Source organism: Lygodium microphyllum, chromosome 7 (assembly GCF_053477565.2).
Source record: "Lygodium microphyllum isolate KBCC chromosome 7, Lygodium_microphyllum_v1.1.10, whole genome shotgun sequence".
In the NCBI taxonomy this organism is placed as follows: Eukaryota; Viridiplantae; Streptophyta; class Polypodiopsida; order Schizaeales; family Lygodiaceae; genus Lygodium; species Lygodium microphyllum.
The window spans coordinates 32,414,365-32,427,094 of NC_141141.1; the positions used below are offsets into that span (position 1 = coordinate 32,414,365).

Sequence of the window (12,730 nt, forward strand, 5' to 3'; positions counted from 1 at the left end):
TTGCTACTCCCTCTCTTAGCTCCTCTCCTCTTCCTTGGCATTCAGTTCCACCATCATGTGCTCAATGGTAACGGTCTTTTGCTCTTGTTCCTTATGCTTTGACTCCAGTTCCTTATATTGCATCAGGAGGAGTTTGTACTCCCGCTGCATCTGCATGAGTTCCTAGTTCTCGTCCTCCTGCTACTTGTAACTCTCTTCCTTATTTTCTTTGGCCTTTAGCTCTTGCTTGAGGTCAAAGATTTGGCATTGCTGCATGGCGATGATGCGAGTTTTTTCTAATTGGAAAGCCGCCACTGACTCTTTTTCCGCCATCAACTCAGCCACACCGCTGTCCTTTTCTCCTCCTTGGCCCTCTCTAGTTGGGAGAGCAACTCAGCGACATATTTGTCGTGGCCGGCTGGCAACGTCATTGTTGTGTGGGTGGGGGTGGTTGAGGCCTCCATGCGCAGGCGCTTTTGATCCTACCTTGATTCAGCATCTGCAGCTAGCCTTTTTGGTCTCGTGGTCATCATCTCCGTGCTTTTCCCCTGGGCCATTTCCTTGCTGATGAAGTATTGCATCCAGGCCACCAGGTTGGACACTTCCAAGCTGGTGGGAATGCTAGGGGTGGGCATAGTGGTTTCAGCGGGGGGCGCCATGAGGGTGGGGATGGGATGCATGGGTGCTTTGCCTTTGCCTTCTGGAGCTGCGGGAGGCGCGGGTTCTGGGGCCTGCATGCTGGAGCTAGGTCTCTCTTCCCTGGGCTGATTCCAGGCTTCAGGGTCATCTGCCCTGCACTGCTGCTCGATTGACTTGCGGGTAGCTTTTGCCAGGTCCTCCTCCTTTCTTCGTAACTCCTCATCCTCCTCCGCGACTCTTCTTTTTCTTTCCTCCTCGGCCTTTTTTTATTCTTCCTCTAGTTTGTCTTTTTCCTCCTACTCTTCTTTTCTTTTCCTTTCGACTTCCCGCTTAGACGCCTTTTTAGCCTCCCTTACTTGTTCCGTTGTCTCTTCTTCTTCTTGCTTATTTTTCCTTTCTCTCTCCTCAGCCTCCTTGAGGGATTGTCGTTTTGCTTTCTCCAAGTCCTCCCTCTCCTTTCTACGGCCTTCATCCTGTTTCTTCTTCTTCTGTGTTGCTCTCTTCTTAGTCTCAACCTGCTTTTTGCTCTTTTGTTCTTCCCCTTCTTCCTCTGTCTCCGTCCTATCGCTAGACCTGTCTTGGTGTTGATGGGGCGGTGATGGTTGGGTGTTTCTCCCTCCCCCTCTTCTGCTTCCTTTACGGCCTCCTAGATAAGCGCCGTTAAAATGCCCCCATATGCAATGAATGAGGCTTTGGAGGAAGCCCTTTTTCTTTCTACAGCCTTCGACATTGGTGATTCTCCTCCTACTGGCAAGCTTCCTAATTCTAGAGCTCAGGCTGCCTGATCGATAGTCTTGCGCACGTAGCCGTTCCAGTCGACTTTGTGCAGGGTCTGGGTTGCTACGTTTTCAAGGATTGGTACATTGATCCTGTGCATTAGCGCGTTATAGTGCTGGCTGAAGAAGAGCGCATGTACGAGCTTCGCTTGTAGTCTGGTTTCTGCACTGGGGATGTCCTGGATACTGATGCCATCGTTCGTCAGTACCTCCTCCTTCCGCATCCCCAGCATGGCATACACGTCCCTCTTCTGCTTCTTCTCCACCTTCGGTTCCAGCCCCAGTGCCTTCTCCACCATGGCCGGGGTTAGATGGACCAGCACCTGCTTAGCATTTTGTCCCCTCTCCACTGTGACAGTGCTGCACTCTCCATCGGGATTGTAGGTCCTGAGGAATTCCACACAGCTCGTGTGCTCAGGTTCTCGTGAGAAACTTTCCAGGTACTTTTTAAGGTTGCAACTTTCCATGATGCTCCTGGTCGTCTCTTCTTGGCCACTAATTCTTCCAAATTGTGGATAGTCTGGAATTTCAGCTGATTATAGGCGTGGTTCTCCAAGTTGATGTTGTACCGTGTTCTTTCTTCCTTTGTGAAGGGGAGTTGGTGGACTCGGTCCTGCCGTGACATCTTATGTTCCTGTCATAACCGTAACTTTTGTTAGTGCTTACGACATAGTAATCGCTAAAACAGAAAAAACTTTATGCTTCTGAATGAACTCATTAAATTCTAGTGCAGGTTCACTTTTAGATTTTGACTTTTTGCCTTTTAATTCAAAGTTTTTGTGTCCTCTTTCCTACCCCATCCGTTTTTCCCAATGCATGTCTACATACTTTGTGGCTTTGATTTGCTTCATTACTTCTGATATGATTCACCTTACCCCTTCCCCTTTTAGAAGAATCCTTCCTAGGATGAGGGTTAGAAGGTGTAGGTATTTTGGCATGGTCGGCTACTTGTGAAGGGGCCAGGTATAGAAATTGGGGTTGTATTCGAGATGGGCTTTGCGGTCCACGTCGGAGGGTTTAATCCCCACTTGAGTGATGTATGTGAGAACATCAGTTAGGAAGTTACCCGAGTTGACTTGGCTAGCGATGTGTAACTCTTCTTCAGTCAATAGGCGGTCGAGGTAGGGGTGCCCCTTGATGTGGGCTTCTATAGGACGACCTCGCAACAAGGTTAACGCTCGATATGATGTTGGCGTGATGTATGTGGGGTCGTACTCTGCCATTTTGATAGCACGTCGCTGCTTGGCGTTGGTCATTACTTGGCATCCTTCGACTTCCCATTGTAGTCTAAGATCGTACCAACGCCTTAAGAACTGGGATTTCGTCTCAGCTAGTTTTGAAAACTCTGCCACTTATTTGTCAGTGATGGCGGAGGTGGTTCGCTGACATACGACGTGATGAGGCACTGTTTGATTGCTTGCTCTTTTGAGATCTCAATGAGCAACTTAGCAGCGGAGGTAGGGGCTTTTGCAAATGAAAATTCAAACATTTCCCAAGAACAAGGCATCGTTTGAACTTCGGCTACGAAGGGTTCATCCAATAGGCCTAAGTCGAGGCGATCGTAGCTCAGAGCTAGGGACACAAAAGTAGCGTCCAGTTGTTTAATGCAATCCACCACATCATCCCCTATTTCCTTAGCTAAATCAGCTGCTAGTGAGAGAAAGGATTTCCACTCGTAAGAGGGCCTAAGGCCTGCGGCAGGCAATTGGGGCTTGATAGGACTTGAGCCTTTGAATATGGAGAGTTGCTGTGGTAGGACTTCAGGAGCTTGCGATTGGGTCGCTGGGACAGAATCTAGGTTAGCAGTGGCCTCGCATGATGGCCTATTGCTTTCAAGGTGGAGTTGGAAACCCAGGTTGTTTCTTACTTGTAATGATGCTCGAGTTGGCAGTTGTTGATTGGTCTGACAAGCTTGGGTGATTCGCGTTGGTTCGCGTGTGGATAGACTCGATGGTTACGGATTGGGGAAGCTCTGCGGCTCGTGGTTTTGAGATCTTACAGTTTTAGGGATGATCGAGCTTGAGGTCGGCGTGTGAGTGGTGCCTTTGGCCACGTGTGCCTTAGGTATCCATAGCCAAGCATTGCCCTCATAGTGGCCTTGTGCACGCAAGAGAGCCTTGGGGACCCACCTCTGACTGATTACACATCTATTCCTGTGGCTGCGTTTGGGCCTCCTAGGTTTAGAGTTTCTGGTCTTTTGAGGGTAGGAGCGTCGACTCCTTGGTGGCTATTGCGGTTGTTTAGGCACCCATTGGAGGTGGGATTGTGGGGCCTCAGCTTGGGCTGGTGTGGGTTGCGGGCGATGAGACTCGGGAAGTGGCGGCCATATTCCACCCTCTCCTTAGAATTGCCTACGGGTGTTTCTATTGGCGGCGGCTGGGTGGCTCGGGATGAGATTGCGTAGCCCTTGCTGAAAGTTGTAATGATGCAAACATTGTCGACATTACAGTGGGTCTGCTTTTTGAAGGTGTGCCCCAGCAATGGCTCAATGCTTGCGTTTTTAGCATTTGGCAGTACGTAGAAAAACATTGGAACAATCTCAGACTCGATAGAAATGGCTGCCTTGCACTTGTTGAATAGTGTGTAGGAATGAGCCCCATATGGGTTTAATTTTGCAGTGGTGGGTTGAAGTTGTGGCTGGCCAAGTTGAGTCCAATGATCATAGGTTAGGATGTTGAAGTCTGCTCCTTCATCGACCAAGGCGGTGAAAGCACATATGTGTTTGGCAGTGACTGTGATAAGAAGGTATGTGGGTTCCATAGCTTCCTCATCCTCATCGTAGATTTCAGTGAGTGTGGCCACTCGAACCTTGACAGGCGGTTCTAACATCGGTGGTTAATGCAAAGGATGCATGGGAGGGTAGTACTTCTTGACACGACTGCCATTGAAGAAGCCTATTCCTTCACCGTTTAAGGTCTCGAGTTTGACATTGCCTGTTTGGCTGATTGCACGAACCTTGAATGGTCCAAGACCTCTAAATTTCATCTTCTGCTTATGCCCTTTAACTAAGTAGAGGAGCACTAAGTCACCCTGTTCAAACTCGCGCTACTTGACATGCTTGTCAAACCAGCTCTTGAGTCGGGCTTTTTCACAGATCAGTGCATGGGTGGTAAGAAGACGAGTCTCTGAGAGACGTTCGAGCTCAACTAGTTGTTGCGTCCATGCCTCCTTTACTTCCCATCGCTCCTGAATTGCTATTCTTAGGCTAGGGATGAAGAACTCTACCGGTAGAATCGTTTCCATGCCATATGTCAGCCTGAAGGGGGTTTGACTGACAGCCGTTTTATAGGTAGTTCGGTAAGCCCATAGAGCTGCCATCAACTTGTTGTCCCAGTCGCTGCGTGAAGCAGAAACGACCTTGGTTAGGACATTGATGAGAACCTTGTTTGTTGATTCAGCTTGGCCGTTTGCCTGAGGGTAGTATGGCGAGGATTTGCGATGGATGATGAGGAAGGTGGACAGGAGGTGTGCGATCACTTCATTGATGAAGTGCGTGCCTTGGTCACTGACCAGTTCGATGGGGCAACCGAATTGTGAGATTACTTGCTCCCATAAGAACTTAGCCGTTGTTCTAGCGTCATTTTTTCGTGTGGCTCGCACTTCTGTCCACTTAGTGAGGTAGTCCGTGAACCCCAATCAGCCTCGTCGCAGAATGGAAGCCACAACTGTGTGAGAAATACCGAGCATCTTCATGAAGCCTAAAGCACGATGGCATCTCTCCTGGTCATCGTCATTAAACTCCATCGCCTCTCATTCACACAATCCCCTTTGAATCAGTGTCATCTACCCACCAGTTCCACCTAGCAGCAGACCCAACTAGCCACTACTTCCCATCGCAGTGCCATGGGGCTGGCACTTGACTAGGAGGGGGTAATGTTTACCGTATTTACCGCATCACAGAGGAGCGAGAAAATGAAAAAAAGTAAAAAAGGGAAATAGCAAGAAAGGTGCAGGATAAAAGAAGGAAAAGGCACCCTGGAAATTTAAATGCTTGAGCACAACCCCCGAAAAGTCTCAGTGTCACCCCGAGACAGCAAAAGAGTAAAAGGTGCACCATTAAAGTGTGGAAGCGCTCCCGAATCCTTGTAAAAGAGCGCCAGGTTCGCTCCTGTGCAAAGTGTACGCATTACTTGGGAATAGGATAAATTAGAATGGTGGGAAATGGGAAAAAGGGCCTAGGCTACGGTCGGCTATGTAAAAAAGGGAAAAGGGGATGACCGCCCAAAAAGGATTTAGGGCTTTGTATATAAAGTTAAAAAGTGAATGAGAAGCTGATTCTTTTGGTGTGTGGCAAAAGGAGTCCTCTTCTTTCTCTCTTCTTCTCTCCTTCTTGCTTGTGTGTGCTCTTGAGAGAGGGAGTGTGAGAGTGAGAGGGAGTGAGTGTGTGGGAGTGAGGGATCAAGAGGGTGAAGCTCTTCACCATCTCCTCTTCTCTTCTTCTCTTCTCTTCTTTTCTCTTCTCTTGCGTGCACGGCTATGGAGGATGGAACTTGGAGATGGAGGAGGATTGAGGATGCTTGAGCTAGCATCAAGAATCGTGGAGCTACCGGAGTGTAAGAGAGAGGAGGGTACTTGATCAAGCATCAAGGTAAGCTCACTACACTCGTAGGATTGAAGGCACGTCGGCTAGGTGAGAGATAGCCATTAGAGCTCGCTTGGAACGCTTGAAGCAATAAGCAATCCGTGGGTCTTGGCGGTTGAGCGAAGGCTCCCACAAAAACTGATCCCCTAATAAGGTCTCTCAACACCTTAAATACCCTATCATTATAAATGGGTATTCCTGTGCTAACTCATGTCCTACCCAGCTATCCCCATTCTTTTACATTCCATCCCGATCCCAAATATTTTTTTCCTCAAAAACAAAAAAGATGACTTATTGGTGTGGCTCACAAGGGAAGGGGGGCCCAAGGGGTTCACTAGGGTTTACTGTATGGTACCACGTGAGTGTAAGGGAGGGGGGTTATTTAAGGGAAGGAAGGTACATTTTATAAGGTAAGGTCCCATAAATAGGGGATAGATAATGGGTATTTTCATATATTTCTTGCACGCAGGTAACGTCTCCTTATTACTGCTAGTGAATCCCCCGTGAAGGGGGGTTGTAAAGTACTCCTCTATTTAACATTTCAAAGGAGAATATAGGTATGGGAAAGTACAATCTCATGTGGAATTGGGGCATATAAATGTGCATATGATGCATACAACATGTGCAATTTGATAGTGTATGAGTTTGGCCACCAATTCTTGACAAAAACAGGCTGTAGCATGCTGTCTAGAATTGGCCTATTGGAAAAAACTAGTCATAACTTTCTATGGCAGCTTCAATTGAGGCATGTGATATGTCAACATGAAGCTCATGAAGTATACTTTCAACCCATATAGGTGACACTTATTTTCATTTAATGCAGGGTAAAAATTGTTCTAAAATAGTGTGTTTCCTAGAAGTTGTCGATAGTGCAGACTAGGGCAAAGTTAGCTAATCCTCAATCAAAATTGCACCCTTGAAGTAGGGGGAGGGTTGCACTAGTGAAATTTTGATCGAGGTAGGGCTTTTCCAAAATTGTTCATTTCCCTAGGATCAAATGGATAACCTACATGATAAGCATCAAGAGCATAAGGGTCATCCATACAAGCATGGGTCTCCATACTACCACTGGGGTCAAAAGGAGAATTGTGATCCAAATTATCCTTTTGACCCCGGTGATAGTATGGTGACCCATGCTTGTATGAATGATCCTTTGCTCTTGATGCTTATTATGCAAGTTATCCATTTGATCCTGGGGAACGGAATTGTCTTTGGCAAGCCCTATCCTGATCAGCATTTCACCAGTGCAGGTCTTTCCCTACTTCAAGGATGCAATTTTGATTGAGCAATAGCTAAATTTGTCCCAGTCTGAAATGCAGACAACTTACAGACAGCATACTATTTCAAAACAGTTTTTACCCTGCATTGATGACAGTCAAGTGTCACCCATATGGCTTGAAAGTACGCTTCATGAGCTTCATTTTGACATGTCATATGCCTCAATCGGAGCTACCCATAGGAAGTTATGACCAGTTTTCTCCCAGCATTCCTGTTCTGGATAGCATGCTGTCCACTGTTTGCCAGCCCCTAATTATCAAGAATTGGAGGCTAAACTCATATGCTATCAACTTGCACATGTCATATACATCATATACACAATTCTATGCCCCAATTCCACATGAGATTGTACTTCACCATACCTATATTCTCCTTTGTAATGCTGAGCAGAGTAGTACTCTGCAACCCCCCCCCCCCCTCCCCCTCTTTCGCTGTGAGCCATAGATCCTCTTTTTGTTTTTGAGGGCAAAACCTTCGGGGTCAAGATGGAGTGTAAAAGAGTGGGGATAGACGGGTAGGACACGGATTAGCATGGGAATACCCAGTTATACTAATAGGGTATATAAGGTGTTGAGAGACCCAATTAGGGCATTCGTTTATAAATAATCAAGTCTCTTTTCTCCTTCCTCCTAGCTTTCATGGCTGCCCTCCTCTTTCTCTCTCTTTTTTTGTCTTTCTCTCTCTTCTGCTATTCTTTCTCTCTCTTCTTCTCTCATCTTCTTCCCCTTTCTCTCTCCTCTTTGCAGTCTCTTCCTTCTTTCCTTCTCTCTCCTAGGTCTCCTTCATTACAAGGCACTGAAAAGGAAAAGTGGATGGCAACCAAGGCCTTTCATGGATTGGTGGACGTAAGTGACAGTCTGAGTTTCACTTGGTCTAATAATCAGGTAAATTCTAACCTTAGAAAAGCTAGGTTAGACAGGTTTTATATCTCAGTAGGTCTTTTGGCTACATTCTTTAATGCTAAGTGTAAAATGCTTAAAAACATTGTTATGTTAGATCATTTTTCCATTTAGTTGAATCTATCTAATGACTCCCAAATTGTAAAATCTGGATGGTTCCACTCTGATCCACGGTTATTTAAACTAAAAGAGGTTAGGGACTCTATCAGGGATATATGGAAACGATCATTCCAATCCTTCACCTCCCCAACTCAAGCATGAATGAGGGGTATCCAAGATTCTCAAGAATTTCTTAGACATATTAAGACTAGGAGGGTAATGGAGACTAGGGTTGAAAGAGCAAGAAAGTATTCCCTTAGTAAGTCTCTGGAAGTTTAAATTGAATCAGGGAAAATGCACTTACAGATAGATCTTCTCAAGGTCAAGGAAGAATTGAGACTTTTAGAAGAAAAAGAAGCTTCGAATATTCAACTTTTCACTAGACAAGGGCTGGGAAAGCTGATAAACCAACCACAGATACATTTTGTTTTAAAAAAAAGGAGAAGGATAATGTCCCTCTCTTAACTAAGGTCAATGGTACCAAAGCTAAAGACAATACTGAAAATTTGTTAATTGCTAGAGAATTCTTCTCTAACATCTTTAGCTCTCCTAGAATTAGTAATCTAGAGGATACCGATGCAAAAGCCAAAATCACCCTGGTTAGGAAGAAGGTGGTCCCATCTTCTATAGCCACCCTACTTGATGGTGACCTTACCACAATAGAACTAGAAGACACCATAGATGCTCTACCTAAAGGAAAGAGCCCAAGGATAGACGGTCTCCCTAATGAGTTCTTTAAAGAATCTAAAGAAATCTTGATTATCCCTCTGCTAAAAGTATGGAAGGAATCCGTGAGATATGGAGCCCTACCTCACATAATCAATGAAGGGGTGGTAAAGCTTATACACAAGAGAGACGAGAAAGATCTACTCTCCAATTGGAGACCAATCACATGCTTGACCTTGGCCTATAAAGTGTTTACTAAGGCTTTGGCTAGAAGGCTTTCTCCACACCTAAATTCTTGGATAAGGAAGGAACAAAAGGGGTTTATTAAGGGAAGATATATCCTAGATTCTATCATTGCTCTTTGGGAAGGGATTGAATATGCTTAAAAGAAGAATCAAGACTTTTTCAAAATAGATTTTGACAAAGCCTATGATAGGTTGGAATGGGATTTCATTCTTCAATCTTTACATGACATGGGTCTAGGGAGGAGATTTATAAAGTTTTTTAGTACTTTATTTGGCAATGCATCCACTAGAATTGCAATTAATGGAGAAATGACAGACTCAATATTTCTTAGAAGATTAGACAGGGCTGCCCCTTGGCCCCACTGTTATTTGCTATTGCAGTAGATGCATTGGGATGGCTGGTCTAGGATCAAATTGAAAAGGGGAACATCAAGAGGATCCAATTACCCAATAGTAAAGACATGGTTTTAAATCATTTTGTTGATGATACTAATGGGATTGTTAACAATGACCCCATCTCACTGGTAGCTTTTTGGAATTGTCTTCAAGCTTTTTGTATAGCCTCTGGATCAGTTATCAGCCCAGTCAAAAAAAGTATCAAATCTTTGATTTCCTCACCCCCTAGTTGGCTAATTGAGGCTAGGTGCAAATAAATAGAAAGGGGCAAGGTTTTCAGACTTCTGGGAATCCCTATGGGCTTTGATATCTCTATGAAGCAGCGATGGGATTGGGTACTAGAGAAAATTAGAAAACACTTTGAAATGGAAAGGGCTTCAACTTAATATGGCTGGCAGGTGCCTAATGCTCAAACATATCCTTATCCCCTCCACAATCTATTTTTTAGCATGCTGGCAGCCAACCAAAACAGGATTGAGACAGTTGGAGCAGCTAGCTAGAAATTTCTTGTGGAGTGGGGATGGGGATAAATTTAAGATCCCCAAAATCTCATGGGCTATTTTTACAAAACCCAAAAATCTTGGGGGACTAGGCCTTCCAAACTTGCAGACATTGGCTAGTAAACTTGTAGCAAAATGGGTTGTTAGGAGTATTGATAGGGAGGAAGAGGATTGGACTACCCTGTTACACTCCTCTATCAGTCAATTTCAAGTAGCTCATTGTCCAAGATGGAAAAACTTAGATTTGCTCACTGTTATCCTAGGCCCAGTAGAAATTAAGACAGCTTGGTGCTCATCATTGATGAAGGGGATCTGGCAGGCCTGGTTTAAATATTAAATATTGTTGTAGTTGGTTCTGTATGGTTTAGCTTTTTTCACCAATCTATTTCAAAGAGCGATTTGAATAAAGCCCACAAAATATATCGGAAGGGGATTAGAACTTGGGGGGATATATGGGATCCCAATATAAAAGATTGGCTAAGCAATGTACAACTCATGACTAAATTTGGCCTACTTCACTGAAGTCAACATGGTAACCCTCAGAATGCAACTATGGGATCCACACCTCTTAGCAGTCATCAATCTAAAACAGCCTTTCAATCCCAGAGGAGTACGTCTAATCAGAGACAAGCCTCCTCTGCCCCTTCCAGATCTTCAGGTATGCAATAAAGATTTATGTGCTAAAACTCAATGAAAGGTGGCACATTAATTGGAGTAATAAACAATGGATCTACAGATTTACTAATATACGGATGTAAATTCTTCAGCCTAAGATGTCATGTCTAATGTGGCTCATAATCCTTAAAGGTCTCTAGACTAATGAAAGGGCTTTAAAAGCAAGAATTGGAAATGGACTCTGCCCAAGATGTAATACAAATGTGGAGTCAATATCGCATAATTTTTATAACTGTCATCATAACACTAATTTTTTTTGTTTCCTACAGATGCTATTAATGCCAATCCACCCAACTAAGTTCACCTGGAAAGAGGTAATCTTGGGCAAAATATATGGCATATCTCAATAGTTTGGAATTGGATTAGAAGCCTCTTTCTTTGGAATATATGGATCTGTAGGAATAAAAAAGTATTTGAAAATGTTTCTATTGATCTTATTCATGGATTTAAGACAGATTTTTTGATGCAGGTGGATAAGGATACTGAGAAGCGATGTAGGTGGATAAGGATACGGAGAAGCTGCAAAGTTTCCATGAGGAAGCTTTTCCTAGAGGATCAAAGGATGAAGTTGCTGCCATGATGCGAGAGGATCAAAGGATGAAGTTGCTGCCATGATGCGAGATCTTAATAAGAAAGTTGTGAATTCCAAGAGGATCTTAATGTGATTTAAGTTGATTCATGCTGAAATATAAGGCTGGTGCATAAGGCAGCTTCCCCGTAATGAAGCCCCTCTTCACTAGAAGCTATAAAATTTCACTCTCTTTTTTAAATATATTTTAATGCTTCGCTAAAAATAACGAAAACTACATGATCGTTACGTAAGGAACCCAGTGACGATAGCATTGCCGTTTCTTAGAAGTGCTTGAGCGAGGACGACATCACTAAAATGTGTATATATATTTTTTGGGTTGGGTGGGGCGGGGGGAAGAGCAGAGAGAGAGAGAGAGAGAGAGAGAGAGCCATGGATGATACAACTGCTTGCCATTCATTAAGGGCTACGGTAATATAAGGGGGGAGGCAGCCGGTGCCAGCGCTACCGGCGAGGATGGCTGCGTTTACCCACCATTCGATTATGAGAGAGCAACCTCAGCTTTACCAGACAGTAGAGAGTCAAGAGGGAAGCAAAACAAAAACAACTAAAACCGGAGGAAGAAGAGCCGAGATAGATTAATGCTTTTATTGGCCGGAATTGGCGCCGCCGCCGCCCGTGACCTTGTTGAAGGTGTCCTTGACGGCGTTGCCGGCCTGCTGGAGGGCGCCGGAGGCGGAGTCCTTGGCCGACACGGCAGTGTTCTGGACGCTCTGGGCGGCGCCCGCAGCCGCGCCCTTGGCCTGCTCCCACGCATTCTGCCCCGCTTGCCCAGCCTGCCCGGCCTTCTCCTTGGCCGCGTCGCCTACGCCCTACTCAATATAATAGCACAGAAACCAGACAAAGCAAGCAGATCGATCACAAATCTCATACTTAATATCACAGTGCGAATGATCTCTCTCTCTCTCTCTCTCTCTCTCTCTCTCAGTATATGGCCTCATACCTGCACATGCTCCTGCGCCTCCGCCGCCTTCTCCTGGCCGTATTGCTTCGCTTCCTCCGCTTTTCCCTTCACCTGCGCTGCTTTCTCCTGCCCATACCCCTTCGCCTCTTCCGCCTTGGCGTTGGTCACGTTCTTTGCGTGCTCCGCCTGACCGGACGACATTCTGAGAGAGAGAGAGAGAGAGAGAGAGAGAAGCTAAGAAGAAACTGAAAGTGCACCGAACTTTTGAGTACAGGAATGCAAGCGTCTGAGTGCGGTAGCTATCACTGTATATGTAACCTGAGCGAATTGAGGGGGACATTATAGTCGAAACCTGCATGGTATCGTGGCAGCGCTCCAAGGTCTGCCTGCCAGCCTCTCGACACGTACCCTCAAGGATTCTCGGGTCCTCCGACTTCAAATATTGACACTCGTCACTTAGTGATTTGATTAACTATCGTTAAGGTTGACGTAAGGGGCAAAAA

General features: G+C 45.2%; 1 protein-coding gene across 1 annotated transcript; it reads right to left on the minus strand.

The window, feature by feature from the left end:
• Positions 1 to 11,676: 11,676 nt before the first annotated feature.
• LOC148033325 (uncharacterized) lies at positions 11,677 to 12,521 on the minus strand. Its single transcript, XM_087682259.1, has 2 exons — positions 12,267 to 12,521; positions 11,677 to 12,135 (listed from the first exon to the last, which is right to left on the minus strand). The coding sequence occupies exons 1-2, from the start codon at positions 12,426 to 12,428 to the stop codon at positions 11,911 to 11,913; spliced, it is 387 nt and encodes a 128-aa protein (XP_087538385.1). The 5' UTR covers positions 12,429 to 12,521; the 3' UTR covers positions 11,677 to 11,910.
• Positions 12,522 to 12,730: the final 209 nt, after the last annotated feature.

Bases quoted from the DNA above. Each gene is read 5' to 3' on its own strand.
- LOC148033325 (XM_087682259.1), bottom strand. From the start codon at position 12,428: ATGTCGTCCGGTCAGGCGGAGCACGCAAAGAACGTGACCAACGCCAAG. The intron at 12,136-12,266 runs GTATGAGGCCAT...TATATTGAGTAG, and splicing joins AGGCGCAGGAGCATGTGCAG to GGCGTAGGCGACGCGGCCAA.